Source organism: Rattus rattus, chromosome 7 (assembly GCF_011064425.1).
Source record: "Rattus rattus isolate New Zealand chromosome 7, Rrattus_CSIRO_v1, whole genome shotgun sequence".
Taxonomy (NCBI): domain Eukaryota; kingdom Metazoa; phylum Chordata; class Mammalia; order Rodentia; family Muridae; genus Rattus; species Rattus rattus.
Genome location: NC_046160.1, coordinates 24070166 through 24087756, shown reverse-complemented (window position 1 = coordinate 24087756; position 17591 = coordinate 24070166). Strand labels below are relative to the sequence as shown.

General features: G+C 48.8%; 1 protein-coding gene across 1 annotated transcript in view; it reads right to left on the bottom strand.

The window, feature by feature from the left end:
• Kif3c (kinesin family member 3C) overlaps positions 1–17591 on the bottom strand; it is a 40098-nt gene that overhangs the window by 9413 nt on the left and 13094 nt on the right. Inside the window, exons 2-5 of the mRNA XM_032909056.1 lie at positions 7589–7690; positions 6976–7098; positions 5402–5520; positions 4609–4725 (exon numbers count right to left, since the gene is read on the bottom strand). Of these exons, the coding sequence (XP_032764947.1) occupies positions 4609–4725; positions 5402–5520; positions 6976–7098; positions 7589–7690 (461 nt within the window). The remainder of the gene's footprint in view (positions 1–4608; positions 4726–5401; positions 5521–6975; positions 7099–7588; positions 7691–17591) is intronic.

Sequence of the window (17591 nt, the reverse complement as noted above, 5' to 3'; positions counted from 1 at the left end):
CTCATGTGGCAAAGTAGACACCAAGTTTCAGAATATATATATATATATATATATATATATATATATTTCATTTATCTAATTTATGCATTGTATGTGCACACTTGAGTACACATGTGATGCATGTGTGTGAAGGCATTCACGTTGAGATCAGGAGAATCTGTGTGAAGTGGTTTTCTCTCTCTACCATGTGGGTCCGAGAGACCGAACGCATGTCCTCAGATTTAGCAGCAAGAGCCTTTGCCTGCTGAACCATCTCATCAGACACCAGATTCAAAATGGTTTCATTCCAAGCCCAGTGTCTTCAACTGTACCGTGACGATTTTGCAAAGAATCTACCAGGACTGTGCTTGCAGAGGCCGAAGTGCTAAAGTCACACTGTAACTTCCTGGACTATAAGCTAGCTGCTATGGGCCTTTGGCAAATATATAACCCTTAGAAGATACTTTGTCTATAAATGTGATTAAAATGTAAGGTTTTGGGGGATGTCTGAGTTGAACCCAGGCCCTCAAAGATGCTAGCTGAGTGCCTATCACTGAGTTTAACCTCTATCCCTAAATGTAAATCAAGGGGAAATTAGACAGGCGTTCTCACAAACTAGCATAGTTTTCAAGGCAACGTTAACCAAAACCATGAAGAGACAAAAAGAAGAAAAGATTTCCTGAATAAGCTGACATAGCCGTATCCAAACATTGTCCCACGGTAACAATGACCCCTCCTTAGGAGCGGGCCTGGACGGGGTGAGTCTTGTGGTCTTAGTCAGGGGAGGGCTGTGGCTTCTAACAAAAGCTTTTCCCTAAGGGACAGAACAGCCTTAGGTAATTTGTTTCAAACAATGTCTCTCCACTCTTCAGTGTTCTCATCCCAGAACATCACAGGCCTCAGCAAAGCAAAACAGCCCGCAGCTTGAACAATGCTCTGATGGCGAGAGACAGGGCTTTTGTGTTTCAGCCCTGCTTGAGTGGTGTTTTGTGAGTCGTGGGAGACGTCTGGGAAGGAAAGGAAGGACGGTCCTTCCCCAGCCTCAGACTCCCGAGCACCAAAACCCACGTTCAGCCTTTTCCCAGCCCAAGCTCCAGTTGTGAAAACAGAGATCATGGGGACAGATGTAGTCTGGGATATGGGGGTGGCCACCACTCCCCTCTGCCACCAGCCCACCCTCTGGGCTTCTGTGTACTTATAGTCGTCACTGCTGGGATTATGATGAGGAACTGTTTTTTTTTTTCCTTCTTTATTCTAACACCAACAACTTTCAAAATTAAAAAGAAACAAGGAGGGCTGGAGAGATGGCTCAGCGGTTAAGAGCACCCGACTGCTCTTCCAGAGGTCATGAGTTCAATTCCCAGCAACCACATGGTGGCTCACAACCATCTGTAAAGAGATCCGATGCCCTCTTCTGGTGTATCTGAGGACAGCTACAGTGTGTATATATATATATACATACATATATATATATAATAAATAAATCTTTAAAAAAGTCAGCTTCAAATAAAAATGAAGATGTAAATTTTTATAAAAAAAAAAAAAAAGAAAGAAACAAGGAACAGGGTCTGGGAAAACCTGGTAGTTAAGAACACTGGCCACTGCTCTTCCAGAGAACCTAGGTTTGAGTCCTATCACCAACACAGTGGCTCACAGGGGATCCTACGCTGTCTTCTGGTCTTTGTGGCCACCAAGAAAGCCTATGCTGCACAGACAGACGAGCTGGCAAAGCACTCTACACATAAACATAAAATTAAGTTAAACTAAAGGAAGAAAGTAATGTTTTAAGAATCATTTCAACTGGATGGCGTCGTATACTCCTGCAATCCCAGTCCTTGAAGGCTGAGACAAAGGAGCAAGGCTAGCCTGGGCTACATACTGAGACCCTGCCTCAAAAACAGAATCAACTAAGTATGCTGGCTTATGCCTGTAATCCCAGATTTGGGAGGTGGAGGCAGGAGGGTCAGGAGTTCAAGGCCAGCCCCAACTACATAAAAAGGAAAAAAAGGGCTGGGGATATTGCTCAGACAGATACAGCCTGCCTTCATGAGTGCCCAGCTCAAACACACAGACACACATACACACACAAATACAACACATACAGGCAAACTAAAGAGCTAGAAGTTTTGGAGAAAGGACCAGCTTTCAGGTTTTCTAATACCAAAGAGAATTCTGTCTTTCCATGATTTTCTTTGCTTAAGAAAGATAATGGGGGCTGGAGAGATGGCTCGGTGGTTAAGGGCACTGACTGCTCTTCCAGAGGTCCGGAGTTCAATTCCCAGCAACTACATGGTGGCTCACATCCGTCTGTCATGGGATCCGATGACCTCTTCTGGTGTGTCTGGAGACAGCGACAGTGTTCTCACATACATTAAACAAATAAATCCTTAAAAAAGGCGAAGAGGAAGAAAGAGGATGAAGTCCTGGGGACAGCTGAGCTGCTGAACAGCTTCCCTAGTAGGCACGGAGGACAACTTGTGGGACTCTGTTCTCTCCCTCCACCATCTGGGTCCTGAGGATTGAACTCAAATTGTCAGGCTTCGGGGCAGGTACCCTTATCCACTGAGCCATTTGCTATCCCCCAAATATCACTTAAAGTGGCTTTTCTGGGGCCAATGAGGTGGCTTGATGGTAACGGCCCCTGTGACTAAGTTAGATTCCTGGAAACAATGTAAGAACTCGGCTTTAATCCCGGCACTGGGAAGACAGAGGCAGCCGGATCTCTGAGTCTGAGGCCAGCCTGGCTGTACAGTGAGTTCCAGGACAGCCACAGAGAAATCCTGTCTCAAAAACAAAACAAAACAAAGAACCAAGTCCACAAAGTTACCCTCTGGCTTCCAGATGGATGCTACGGTTCAAGTGTGGCCACACACACACACACACACACACACTCATCCACACGCAAATCACGCACACACTCATCCAACACAAACCATGCACGAGCAATAATATGTTAAAACAAGGAGTCCGGGCCGGTGAGATGCTCAGCGGGTGGATGTGTGTGCTTCGGCCGGGGAACCTGAGTGCAATCCCTGGGACCCACATCATAGACCCAACGTCCGTGAGTTGGCCTCTGACGTTCGAATGAATGCCGTGCTATGCTCACTTACCTCCAACCAAATGCACAAGCTAAGTGCGATAAAAACTTAAATAAGTTACAATACAGAGAAATGGGGTTCGTGGTAGAACTGTCACACAGACGTCATACCCTGTTCTCATCTGTCACTTTCCTCATTTAAACGGGACACACGTCATACATACGAGTAATCCCGGCATTCCTGAGGCACGACGACGTCGGAAGATTGGACTCAGGAGTTTAAAGCCAGCCTGAGCTACACAGGGAATTTCAGGCCAGCCTTGGCTACATTGTATGACTTTTGTCTCAAGAAAAAAAACAAAAACAAATATCCCTTCTCAATTCCAGATCAAAGACGATTAAACAGGCAATTAAATATAATAATGATCTCAGGGCTGGGGGACAGGGAAATATATGTAAATTACATAATTGGGGAACTGGAAAAAATGAATATAATCTATAAAATAGATGCTCTCAGTACAACACTTCCTAAAAGTGACCATTGTACTGTGGTGATGGAAGACAATGTTTTGTTTTGTTTTGCTTTGCTTTGCTTTTGAGATAGGATCTCTATATACAGCCCTGGGCTAGCCTGGACTTTGATAAGTAAACCACGCTGGACTCAAACTCACAGAAATCCCTCCTCTGCTTCCCCAGTGCTGGGATTAACAGTGTACACTACACACCTGTCCCAAAAGGTGTTTTTTTTTTAAGTGCCAACACTAAATTCATAAATTTGCTATTTCCAACTTGAACCACAATCTGGTGGGTAGGGTCACCCTTTCAGAAAGCAGATAGATTAAACAGGCGTGCTAATGCACTTAGACACTACCGACCTCGTACTAGCTCCCTTCCTAGCTCTGGGGAGGCTCTTGCCCTGCTGTGGCAGTAGCATCCCTAGTATACAGAGGGTAGAGTCTTCAGGGAAGCACTGTCCCTTCATCACTGTATACAGGTTTGGTCTAGCTGAGTGTCCGCTTTGAATATCCACCTCGTTCTACGCAGTTACCAGCAGAGGGCGCTGCACCCCAGCTAACTGATGCAGCAGCACCTGAGGACTCCAAGTGCTCCCGGATAGAAACAGGTGGAATTGCTGAATCACCCAGCTGAGAAGCTAGAGAGACTGACTGCGTCAGGACTCCATGGTGCCCAGGCATGACACTTCTCAGTCTTTCCTCCAGACCACAAGCTCAGAAATATCTGCCTGTATTCCTACACAGTAGAGCTGGGCAAATATTAACAACTATGGCTATTTCTGACAACCAACAAAAGCACACATGTGCATCCGCCAGAAGTGGCCAGCTATTACACTGGGGACTGAAGTGCTTCTCACCACAAGCCCCTCCTCTTACAGGCTCCCTTCACACCCAGACCACTTCCTTCATGGAAGGAGACCCCATATAGGTTAGATCCTGGCAAATTTCATCCTCCATGTGCATCTCTTAATCCACTCCCCAAGCCCCAAATGTCTGTCTCTCTGCAGCAGGGTCTCAAGCCCCTCGCCAGTCATAACCCTGGTCCTTAGGTCCAGACAAATGGTCAGAGGGACTCACACTCCAGCCGGCACCAGGGGCTGGAACTTCCACTGCTCCTCCTCACAGTCCAGGAAAAGCCGGTTCATGATCTTGTTCTTCTCCTCAGGGGGGATGAAGTTCTCAATGATGAGGTACCTGGGGTGGGTACAAGGCAGAAATGGAGGGAGGGAGGGAGAGATCACAGAGGGAACAGAGAGGCGGAGAAAACAAGGGTGGAAGGGACACCATTGCCACAGAATAATGGAACTTGAAAACCACGGCATCTAATGCAAAGATTGCCGGCACAGGGCCTTGAGGGTTATTTTCCACTAGAACTCAGCAAGCACTCAGGCAGAGGGAGGCGGAGCCATCAAACCAGGCTGAGGAAGTAGAACAATTTAAGAGCTAGCCTATCTCATGAGCTCCAGGTTCAGTGAGAGACCCAATCTCTAAAATAATAATAATAATAATAATAATAATAATAATAATAATAATAACAACAACAACAACAATAATGGTAATAATAGTCAACTCATGGTCCCCATATGTGTACACATATATACACACCCTTAAGTCCAAAACACCAGATATACAAGCTGGATAGCCTACATCTGTTAACCCAATAAGCTGAGGCAGGAGGATAGCTGAAAGTTTTAAGACAGCTTGAGCTACTGAGTAGGACCCTGTCTCAAAAAAATGGAAATGCAATTGGGGGGGCATGGACATGTGAGTGCATAGTCGAAATATGGCTTTCGGAAGAATGTCCTACAGAGGCCCCGGGGAACTGGGAGAGACTGTGGGGACCCCGAACCAGAAGAGGAGCCAGCCCTACTTGAGCTTGAGTTCCCGGGTCTGCTCATTCTGCGCCTCCTCCAGGTCCTGCCGCACGCGGATGTACTCCTCATGTTGGTCCTGGATCTCCGCCTTCACCGCCTGTAGCTTGGCATAGAGCTGTACGTGCACAAGTTTTGGCTCAGAGGTATTCAGTCAGGCCCCAGTCACCCAGCCTGGGCTTCACAGGCTGAGGCTGGGGATCCTGGTGTGAACTCAGAATGGCTGCCCATTCCTATGAGTCAGGATGGGCTATCTCAATGGCTGCCATTTGTCCTCCCTGCGATTCAGTCCCTCCCACCCACTGAGACCCTTGGATCCCCCCCTCACATCTGTGTGTGTGTGTGTGTGTGTGTGTGCTGTGTGTGTGTGCTGTGTGTGTGTGTCCTGTGTGTGTGTATGTGTGTGCTGTGTGTGTGTTTGTGTGTGTGTGCTGTGTGTGTGTGCTGTGGGTGTGTGTGTGTGTGTGTGTGTTGTGTGTGTGTGTGGTGGTTGTGTGTGTGTTGGGTGTTGTTTGTATGTGTGTGTGTGTGGTGTATGTGTGTGTGCTGTGTGTGTGTGTGTGTGCTGTGTGTGTGTGCTGTGTGTGTGTGTGTGTGTGTGTGTGTGTGTGTGTGTGTGTGTGTGCCTGTGTGTGTGTGTGTCTGTGTGTGTGTGTGTGTGTGTGTGTGCATTGTGGAGTGTTCAAACTGAGGGAAATGCTAGCCTAACATCATCCTCTTCCTACAGGTGAGAAAAATAAGAAGTAGACCAACTAAAAGGTCATAACTCATCAAAAAAGAATAGAGCCAGGCCAGATGGCGGTGGCGCACCTTTAATTCCAGCACTTGAGAGGCAGAAGCAGGTGGGCATTTTGAGTTTGAGGCCAGTCTCATCTACAGAGCAAGTTCTGGGACAGCCAGGGCTACACAGAGAAAGCAGTCTCAATTCAAATAAATAAATAAATAAATAAATAAACCGTCAGAAACAAAAAAAGCACGGAACCATGCCTCACTTTGGAGAGCCACGGCTAGGGTTGGAGGTCAAATGAGGTGGGCAGGTAAGGGCATGAGAGCCAGCAATGGCCCCCCTTCCCCTCCTAACCACTGAATGGTGTGCTGGTAATTGCTATGAGGACTGGGCCTGGCCAGCTCTAGGTGACCACAATAATCCTGGGGCTTCCCACGCTCCTCCCGGAGTCCACACCGGAATTTTCTGCCCTAGACCTTCATTTCAGGACACAAATCTCCTTGATTTTTGCAGGATCCGAGTGACCAGATTCTTGTCCCGTGGTGTGGTGTGGAGGACCTTATCTTCCTCCCTAGACATGAGTCTCCTCCTTAGTCACATCACATTCCCTGACCCAGCTACCAAAACTATGATTCATTGGTGACTTCCAAAGTAGAAGTTAGCCAGGACCATGAGGATGACCACGGTATAGACTGGAAGTGACAACCTGACACCAGATGACTGTCTCCTGGCTGTCCCCCACCCGGACAGCCGGAGCAGTAGAGCTCAGAGGTTGGGCAGAGGGGAGGGGCCTTTGAAGCACACCCTCTTTGGGCAGCGGCCTGTTTACGCTGCTACGCATCTTACCTTCTTGAGTTTCTTGGTTTTAACTTCCACCTCCTGCTGCAGGGACGAGTAGGTACCACGTAGCTCCATGGTCTCTTCATCTCGGAGCAGCATCTCCTGCTGCATTTCCCGTTCACGCCGTTTCTAGGGCAAGGCAGGGCAAGGGGCGGGGTCCGCAAGAGAAAACCACGCCCACTGGAGGAGGGCTCTCAAAGAACAGGGCTAACTCAATCTGCCTGTTGTAGCACTTGGTTTTACCAAGGACACAGAACCCTTTTCTCAGACCCTGTGAATGCCACTTCGTCAGGTATGGCCCTGTGTGCATGGAGGCCTCAGCCCTAAGAGCTGGCATCATAGTTGATGATTTAGGAAATAGTCACACAGTTGCCAATGAACTCACATCCCTGCGCACGGCCCAGAAGTCTTGCGGAGGCTAACTGCACGGGAAGCTATCGCTTCCTCTTGCCCAAAGACAGACCCCGAGCTGGTACACTCAGGGAATCCAAGCAACTTAGTTTGGGTTTCAGTGTTATCATTCCAGGATTCCAAGTCCATCAGGGCTTGTGGTCCCAGACTACCCAACACTGACCCCGAGGCCATACGCCTCAGGGATTCGGAAGCCTAGCAGCCTTACCTGTTCCGCAATCTCCTGTCGCTTCAGTTCCAACATCTTCTGTTGTTCGTTGGTGTGATCCATGATGTTCCGCCCCCCAATGAGTAGCTTGCTTTCCATGGCCTGAGAACACAAGGGGGGGTCAGAGACGGGACCGGTAAAGGTGTATACTATCTCAAGTTTGGACTTTTTGTTTGTTGGTCACAGGGTCTAACCTTAAACCCTCTACTTGGTGGAGGACGACAGGGCTAGGACTACAAGCACATAGCTTTATTACTTTGGTTGTCTTGTTGTTGTTTTGTTTTCTGTTTTGTTTGTTTTGTTTGTTTTGAGACAGGGTTTCTCTGTGTAACAGTACCGGCTGTCCTGGAACCTGCTCTGTAGACCAGGCTGGCCTTGAACTCACAGAAATAGGTCTGCCTCAGTCTCCCTAGTGCTGGGATCAAATAAAGGTATGCACCACCACACACAGTCCTTTACTTTGTTTTTTGAGAAAGGATCTCACTATGTAATGTTGGCTAGCCTGAAACTTACACCTTAGGCCAGGCTAGCCTGGAACTTATAGAAATCCTTCTGTTTCTGCTATCTGAGTGCTGGAAGTGCAGGTATGTGTCATTGTGCCTATTGACAGTTTAAGATTCTTAGCCCAGCTGTGGTAAGACCCACCTTTAACCCCAGCATTCAGGAGGCAGAGGCAGGTGGATCTCTGTGTTAAGGCCAGCCTGGTCTAAAGATCAGCCTGGTCTGTTCCAGGACAGCCAGGGCTTCACAGAGAAACCCTGTCTTAGAGAGGGAGAGGGAGAGGGAGAGAGGAGAGACCCTTCCTCCCTCCATCACTTTCTGTAATATAGTGAACTTATGATTTTCCCGCTTCCACTCCCTAAGTCCCCTCCAAGCAGGACCACAGAGCAGAGAGTTGTCCCTTTTCCCTTTGACCCTCTTAGGAGAAGACATAAGACATATCCGGATGGAGCCTTGTAGCCGTTGGTGGGAATGGAGTTTTCCCCTCCAGCCCCTAGAGCTGTAGTACAAAGCTTCCATTGTGGACAGGATCCTTAAGGATGAAAAAAAGAGAGAACCCCTCTGGGAATATACGGCACCTGATCTCTGCTATGGATACAAAGGAGTGGCTGGGCCACCACGCCTGTGAGGAGGGTGGGTGGCAATCTATTCCTGGCATCCGAGCCCCAGATGGCATGCAGCAGGAGGAGAAATGGTGGTCACTGGGCAGCCCAGCCCTTCCTGACTCAGGAAGACAGCTCATCACTGAGGCAGCAGGAAACCTTGGTCTAACCTTGGGCTGCTGAGGAAATCAGAACACCCCAAGGGAGAGATTCCACAGCAACGGGGGACAAAATGAGGCCCCAGAGGCTGCATGAGCTTTAGACACCACCTAAAAGACTAGGCTCTGCCCACCCAGTGGGAGGCCCAGCCAGGCACCCCCTGCAGTCCTCACGTGTGCAGTATCAGAATTTCAGGTCTTTCTCACAAGTTCACAAGGCAGGCAGCACAATGTCAGGTCACACTCAACAGAGTGAACATCTCAGACAGGAGGCTGTTCATCTCCCCATGTAACAAATGAAGAGGGAGGAGCAAGGAGGGAGGGAGGGAGGGACGGAGGGAGGATAACTAGTCTTGGACCACTAGTGAGAAAAATAACAGAGTTCTGCATACCATGTTCCCATCCTCGCTGTGTGAAAGCCCCCACCCCATCAGCACCAGCTTCAGCAGGCGCTTCTAGAACCCAATGCTGACACAAAAATGGATTTTGTACAAAGTGTGACTCCATGAAATGCACTGTCACTGTTGGCAGGAAGAGGGCACTTTCCTCAGGCGGCCAACTGCCCTCTGATTTCACCGCTGGCCTCTTGGAAGGTTGACATCACCTTGAGCCACTGGAAGAAACTGGCTGTCTTCCCCACTGGAATTTGTCCCAGTGGAACCAGTGACATGTCTGAGGGCTTTCAGAGTTAGGGGTGCTGCCAGGCTTGGGGGGAGTGGGCAGATCCCTCGAGTGACACATCCCTGGGAACAGAGCAGGGCAGGAGTTAAAGGATGCGGTGGGGAGGGCGGAAGCCAGGCTCTGCAGTACAGCAGTGGAGAGTTGGGGTGTCAGGAGCCTCACATCAGCCCCATGCAGTCACAAAGACAAAGGAGAGAACAAGGGGCTGAGGAGGGGCAGGCTGTTCTTGATGCACACCACAGTGGCCAGCACCCTGGGTGACTGTCTTTCCAACTAGCCAGCCCATCACTATGTCACAGAATTAAGTCATCTTGACTCCTCTCAGATCAAAGTTATAACTTGTATAACCCTCCACTTTGGTGGCCTTGGTGGCTTGCCTCAGCTCAGCCTTGCCCCTTACTCACCACCAAATGCTTCTCAGTGCACTTTGCACTACGGTCTCCTGTTTGTCCTTACTGATACCCGCTGACCTCACTAAAATCTTCAAGACTTGCCTGGACCACCCACAAGCTTTTACAGCCTCAGTTTCCTCTTCCATCCATCTGAGTCTCCAAAACCACAAGTCTAAACAACGTCTCCTCTGCTCAGATTATCCAATGGGCTTCTACTCCCCATGGGAGGCCATCTGATGCTGTCTTCTCCCCATTCCATGGCATCCTAGAAAACCACTGTGAATCTTGAAAGACCTAGCAGGACGAATGGCTTAGGAACATTTCTTCGATCCCTGCAAAACTGCTTGTTCAAACCTCCTCCATAACCAGCCCACATTCCTACCATTTCCCCATTAGAACCATTCCCCAGCTCATCCCCTGAGCTCCATGAAGGCAGCAATCATCCTTGACTTTGGAAAGCAGTGCCCCATGTGTAAGTATTTGAGGAATGGTATAGAGTCCTTGGCTTATCCCAAGGCAGGTCCCAAGCTGTTTTACTGGACTCCATGCTGGTTTCTTTTATCTGTTAACTTATGTTCCCTGTTGTGGGGTATCAGCAACCAGGAAACCTGGCAACTTGGTGGGGGAGGTGTGAAGTAAAGCCCCGTACTGTTGAGGTAACTGAGGACCCTAATACCTGGACGACACTCTCCAAAGGCCGGCCATTCTGTCCGGTCTCCATATCTGGCACACTGTCCATTCCAGCCTCGAAACTTTATATTTCCCTCAGCACTTTATGTAATTCTAGCATCCTTTACTTTGGCACTAAGCAAAAAGACAATGCTTCTCAAATTTTGCCGCATACTGGAATCACCTAGGAAAGTAACAGGCCACCCAGACTCAATGAATCAGAATCTGGGGACGTGACTTTGTGGGTAAAAGGCTTGCTGTGTAAGCATAATAAACCTGAGTTTAGTCCAACAGTGCTCAGAGGGGTGATGGAGACAGGAAGTCCCCGGGACCAACGTCAGCATCTGGCTTCTGTAGGTGTGCGTGAGCAAGCACGCACGAGTGCACACACACACACACACACACACACACACACACACACACAATGGAACCAGCTACAGGAAGAACAACACATTTTCAGCAAAAGAAGATGGCTCCTGACCTCTCAGAGTTCTTTCACACTGGGACAAAACTACTGCAGCATTAGGGAAGCCAGTAGCCAGAACTTTGGATGTCAAAATGCCCCATGAGAAGGTTGTACATCAGCGGTCATTCGACATTGCAGGGGGATGTGGGGCATGGAAAAGGGAAGTAGATTAGGGGGAGGAAACACATACGGTCTGTGGGAAAATGCCCAAGTGTGGGATGGCAAAACCGAGCCGTTAGAAATTGTTCAAGGAAGCTGGGCAGTGGTGGCACATGCATTTAATCCCAGCTCTCGGGAGGCAGAGTTGGGGAGATCTCTGTGGGGTCTGGGCTAGCTGAGGCTACACAGAGAAACCCTATCAAAAAAACGAAACAAAACAGAACAAAACCAAACTGTACAAGGAAGCATGCACTGATGAAATAAGTGCTCAATTCCACAGATACCCTCAAACCATTCCAGTCATAAGGAACAATGTGAGCTGATTAAATAAATAAATAAAGGCAGGTAAGCTTCTGTTACAGCTTTCCATAGGAGGGAAAGTGATTCCCAGCTCTCATTAAATGACAGCTCTGGGCAAGGAACTGTAGGCCAGAACATGATGAGGAGGCAGGGAGGGATTCTCCACTGCTCCCAGAGGACAGCAGCTTAATATGCTGCCATGGCTGAAAACCCTACAGCAGTGGACAACGACCTTTGGGGAGGTCTTTTGGAAACAAAATGAATTATTCCCTTGCAGAGAACAATGATGCAGCCAGATCTGGAGTGCTGTGTACGGTTCCATTTCGAATCTCCAGAGACTCAAAGGAGATAGGAGAGCCAGAGAAGGGCGGCAAAGACCTTCCTGTGGCTGCTGTCAGAGACAGGAAAATAGGGTTCTTTGGGCAGCAAAGACAAAGAAGGTTAAGAGGCTAGGCCCAGAAGTGATGCAATCAAAAGCATCAGTAAGAAGGAAGCACTCATTCCACTCTAGTACACAGACTGAGAGTACGCATGGGATTTCAGAAGAAGCAGGTTTTAGGACACCCAAAGGAGTGATTGCCTGGGTAGTGTTGCAGGCCTATAAACCCCAGCACTTGGGGAGAGGGAAAAGGAAGACAGAGAGTTAAGGCCAGCTTGGGCTACAGGAGACTCAGCCTTAAAAAAATGAATGAATGAGGGGCTGGAGAGATGGCTCAGTGCTTAAGAGCATTTGCTGCTCCTGTAGCAGACCAAGCCTGGTTTCCAGCACCCATGTCAGGTGGCTCACAAATGCCTGTAAGTCCAGCGCCAGGGGCTCTGATGTCCCCTTTTGGCTTCCGGAGGCGCTTGCACTCAGCAACTTCACCTTCCTAGCATGGCTACTTTCTTTCCTCTTTCCTCGAGACGCCCTGGGCTAGTTTACATGTACATGCCTTCCCCCCTGCCCCCACACTTCTACAAACATGCTTAAAATGACAAGAAGAGCCACACGGTGCATAAAGACGTTTGCTGCGAAGACCTGGAGACCAGAGTTCAAGCCCCTAGAACCCTCATAAAAGTGAATGGAGACAGAACCAACTCCACAAGGCTGCCCTCTGATCTCCTCAGCTGAAGTGTGGAAAAATGCATGTGTACATACACCGACAACGAATTAGCTTTAAAAAACATAACAAACGGGGCTGGGGATTTAGCTCAGTGGTAGAGCGCTTACCTAGGAAGCGCAAGGCCCTGGGTTCGGGTCCCCAGCTCAAAAAAAAAAAAAAAAAAAAAAAACATAACAAACTATGTCCTGCTATTGCCACTTTTATACTTCATGTATTTTGTTACTTATATAATACACACACACACACACACACACACACACACACACACACACACACACACATATATATATATATATATATATATATATATATATATATATATATATATATGTAGGGTCTCACTGGCTGGTCCAGAATCATTATGTAGATCAGGCTGGCTTCAAACTCACAGAGACCTGACTCTTTCTCCCAAGTACTGGAATTAAAGGTGTACGTCATCATGCCTGGCTGTAAACAATTTTATCACAGTAGCATTAGCATGAAATATTATCATTTAAAATTGTCATAATAGTGATAGATATAAAGGGAGTCTCCTCCTTGAATTAATTTAATAATCAGGGGTGCCCCCCCTCAAGATAGAATTAGGATTGAATGTGGTCCAGGCTGGCCTCCAACTTGATTTGTAGCTAAGGATGGCTCAGAACACCTGATTTTTCTGCCTGTCTTCCAAGTGCTGAGATTATAGGCACGTGCCACCATGCTGGGCTTCCCTCTTACTTTATATTCTCCATGCCTTTCTGGCCATCACAAGGCTTGCTCTCTCCTTTCCAACAAGCCCTAAGTGCTGCTTGGGGATACTTTGTTTGTAGTTTTTGTTTTGTTTTGTTTTGTTTTCTGAGACAGGGTTTCTCTGTGTAGCCCTGGCTGTCCTGGAACTGACTCAGTGGACCAGGCTGGCCTCGATCTGCCTGCCCCTGTCTCCCAAATGCAGGGACCTAAGGTGCACAGCACCACTGCCCAGCTTTTACTTTGTTTTTGAGACAGTCTTGCTGTGCATCGAGATTGGCCTGGAACTTACTGTATAGACTAGGCTGTCCTTGAACTCATGTGATGTGATCCTTCTGCCACTCAGGCATGTTCCAGGATGCCCAGCTGGGGTGACTTTTGGGAGACCACGTGAATCTTTGCTATATAGCAGAACTGTCTACCCAGCCTCCATCTTCTCCTGGTCCCTATCTCTAGGCTCACAGTCCCTGAATCCGAAGGCTACCCGTTACCCGTTGTCCCATCTGCGCATCATCACACAGAATATGGGCTGGCATTCAGACCTGGCATCTACAGCATCAACCAGGACAACATGAGACCTCAAGGTCCCAGCCACTCGCCCACAGTCACCATGGCTTGAGTCTCAGCCTGCTTCCTGTAAGGGCGTCTTGGACCTAGAACTGCTGTAAGATCCCTCCTGCTGGCAGGACCTCCATTAAGATCTCCGGGATGATGACTAACTGTCCATTTCCGCCCATTCTATTGATTCAGTTCCCCTCTCCTCAGCTGGTCCCGCCCAGGCCAAATGACCACTGAATCCGAATTATCGCTTTCTTGCTGAGTAAGTCTTGCCACACTCAGCCGAACCTCAGTGTCTATCAGGCTTAGCAGACAAGACCAGCCTGGCCAGCCTGTGTTAGGAGAGGGCACTGGGCCTGGTGTGAAATCAAAACTGGGATCCAGGGGCAAAGTCTCAGCCCACGCTGTCTGACTCCCACACTCTGAAATACGTCACAAGCCAGCTTCTTGATTCTTTTCTGTTTTCCTTTTTCTGGTCTTTCTGAGGATAGCAGGCTCGTCTCCTTTGCCTTAGAGATCTCTCTCCTTAGCCGTCACCTGTGGGAAGCGGAGGGACAGGAGGCCTCCAACTCTCGTGCAGTTCGAGCTGGGTGTGCAGGACAGAGGGGCTGCCATTCAGGTGCTGGTCCTAAGGGAAAGTTGCCTGGAGATCTCAGTTAGTCAGTGATTCTTTGTGCTCTCTCGGGCCAAGGGTATGGGTGGGTGGGGCCTGGGGACAGGGCTGTTTGCCTCTCTGGATGTTAATAAGCTGTGGGATAGAGCAGATCTGGTTGGGAGCTCCAGGGCACCATGGTCTGAGTCTCGAGGGAGGAAAACTGAGCACACGATGACCATGTGACCTTGGGAGTCACTGCCACAGACCTCCATGCGTTAGAGACAGGACACAGAGGCCCAGGAACACTGCTCTCCAAGCTTGGCGTCTCCTGATGAAGAAATCTGTGTGCATAACTCCTGCTCTATTAACTTAGCACTTTCCGAGTGATTTCCCAATTTGATTAGGGCTCCGGCTTGGGGTATCAGAGGCAGTCAGTCAGCTGCTGTACAATGAACAGGACCACCACAGGGAGCATGTCAGCTTGTAGACACAGCCTCGAATGTTCAGAGGTCACTTTTCCCAGTTCCAGGGAACAGGCGTATAAAACCAGAGGTTGAACTAGGCATGGAGGCATGAACCTAGTACTTGAGAGGCTCAGGCAGGAAGACCACACGTTCAAGCCAGCCTGTGCTACAACAGCAAGATTTCAATAGAGGCATGGGAGGGGAGAGGGGGGGAGGGAAGCTGAGGGAATTTTGATCAGTTGGTAGAGTGCTTGCTTAGTATACAAGAGACCCTGAGTTTGATCGTCAGCACCCCATAAACCAGGCATGGTGACATATTAGTACAGATGCAGAGAGAGAAGAGAGAGAGAGAGAGAGAGATCAATGGGCCAGGGGAGATAGAAATCAGGAGCTCCGGTGCTTTTTGTTAAACACTGGTCAGGAAAACTAAAAGAATGACAGCCAGACCTGACCAGCCACTCTTTGGGGAAGATTCCATCAAGTCTGAGTCTCCAAAACACAAAGAAGGCAAACAGCTTAGGCCTGCTACTGCCAGCCACGCTGTGACATGTCTCAGATGCATCTTGCCCTATGTCCATGACTAGACTGGGTCTCTTTTTCAAAAATTACATATATTTATTAAAGGGCAGGGATGACGCCTCGCACGGAGAGGTCAGCAGACAGCACTGGAGGAGTCAGTTCTCTTCCTCCACCCTGTCAGGCCTGGGCGATCAGGATGGCACCTCACTCACTAATCTATCTCCCCAGCCCTGGACCAGATCTTTTGCACCTTCATCACCCAGTGCAAGCATCACGAGAACCTTATGACATGATGTCACACCCGTGAGCTCTACTCGACACACAATAAAACTAAGGTTCAGACTTGCCCACGGTTCTGGAGCCGGCCAGCAGGAGGATATCTGGATGGTAACCTGACTCCCAGCCGCGCTCTGTTCTCCGGCTACCCATCGGTTTCAGGGCAGCGCGGTATGTGGGAAGAAGTTGCAATTGATCTTTGTATCTTTGCTGACTCAAGAGCCATCAGGAAAGCTCAGAGCATCATTGCCTTCTCTTCCAGCTGAGACAGCTTTGGCCTGTGCTGGGCACTTACGGGGTGGGAGAGGGGGCCTCTGGGATGAGGGTGGGCTAGGGAGTTCTTCCCCACATCCTGGGGGAGGTTCTATCATTAGAATTCTAGAGAGACGGAAACCTGGACAGCTCATGGGAAGGGTCCGCCTTATAATATCTGTACCAGGATATCATGGAGAGCGGTGGGCATGCGAGTGAGCTTTCCTCATAGGCTCTGCCACTCTGTAAAGTAGGAGCCAGAACACGCTCTCTTACAAGCTTCGGTTAAAGAAGACCAGTTGGGCAGCAGATAGAGGTGCTTCATAAACGACCATGTATACAGGAGGGCTAGGAATGTAGTTCCTTAGGTAGAACCCAAGCCTAACAAAGCCTTGGGTTCCATGATAACACCGCAAAACTAAATCAAGCAGCCAGTGGTGATGGCGCACACCGTTAGCCTCAGCGCTCCCAAGGCAGAGGCAGGTGGATCGATCTCCAAGTTCGAGGGCAGCCTGGTCTACAGACTCAGTTCCAGGAGAACCAGGGCTACACAGTGAGGCTCTGACTCGGGAAACAACAGCAGCAAAAGCAAATGGAACAAACCAAATCAAGCGTGGGTAACTCACTGGCTGAACCATTGGGATGCACTCACCACTCACTGCAAAGGACCAAACCAAAAACCCTGTGACAGCCCTGTCCTGCCCTTCCATCTCTTAAAGAGACAGCCATTCCTAACCAGCCCTATTTCTCCTTTTCAGGCGTGGACTGCAGGTCTTAAGGAGTCAGCAGTGAGGGAAGAAGAAAGGAGAGATGAAGGGGAGAGGATGAATAGGTCTATTTTCAGATGAATAGAGCTATTTCAGTGGTTTTCTGCCCTGGGGACATAAACCAGGACATTACGTCTGAGTCTCCTCCTCAGATGGCTCAAATGCAACGTAAATGACTGAGGTTTCGAGTGCCAAGAATACTCTCATTAGGAAAAAGAAAAATTAGAGATTGAGAAAAACTGGCCCGGAATAAGGTAGGCCGGGCTCTGGTCTCAGTGCTGAACAAGGTGGAGATGCCCAGAAGTGCGCCTTCCATGCCAGAAAAGAGCACCAAGAAAAAGGTCGGGTGTTTCCTTCAATGGCAGAGCAAGAACACCTAGGCTGACCTGTGATTCATCCTTCTTCACGATTCCCTTCTGAAAAAAATGAAAAATTATGCTGGGCCCATGGAATAAGCCTTTAATCCTAGCAATCAGGAGGCAGAGGCCAAGGCTACTCAGTAAAACCCTGTCTCAAAAATTATTCACTCATCTATTTATTGCGTGTGCACACGTGTGTGCTTGTGCCGGCCATGGTGGGCATATGGGAGTCGTCTCTCTTGAGATAGAACTCCAGTCACAGGCTTGGCACCATTGTCTTTACCCTGAGGCATCTATCTCACTGGATCCACCATTTCCCTCTTGTATTTGTAGCTTTCTAGAAGGTTCTCTCATTACCTGACATGCAAATCCAGGAGAAGGAATGGCACAGCGTCAAAGGATGTACTGTGACTAACTAGCCTCAGTCTTCGACAGAGGAAATACAGGCCCCAGAGG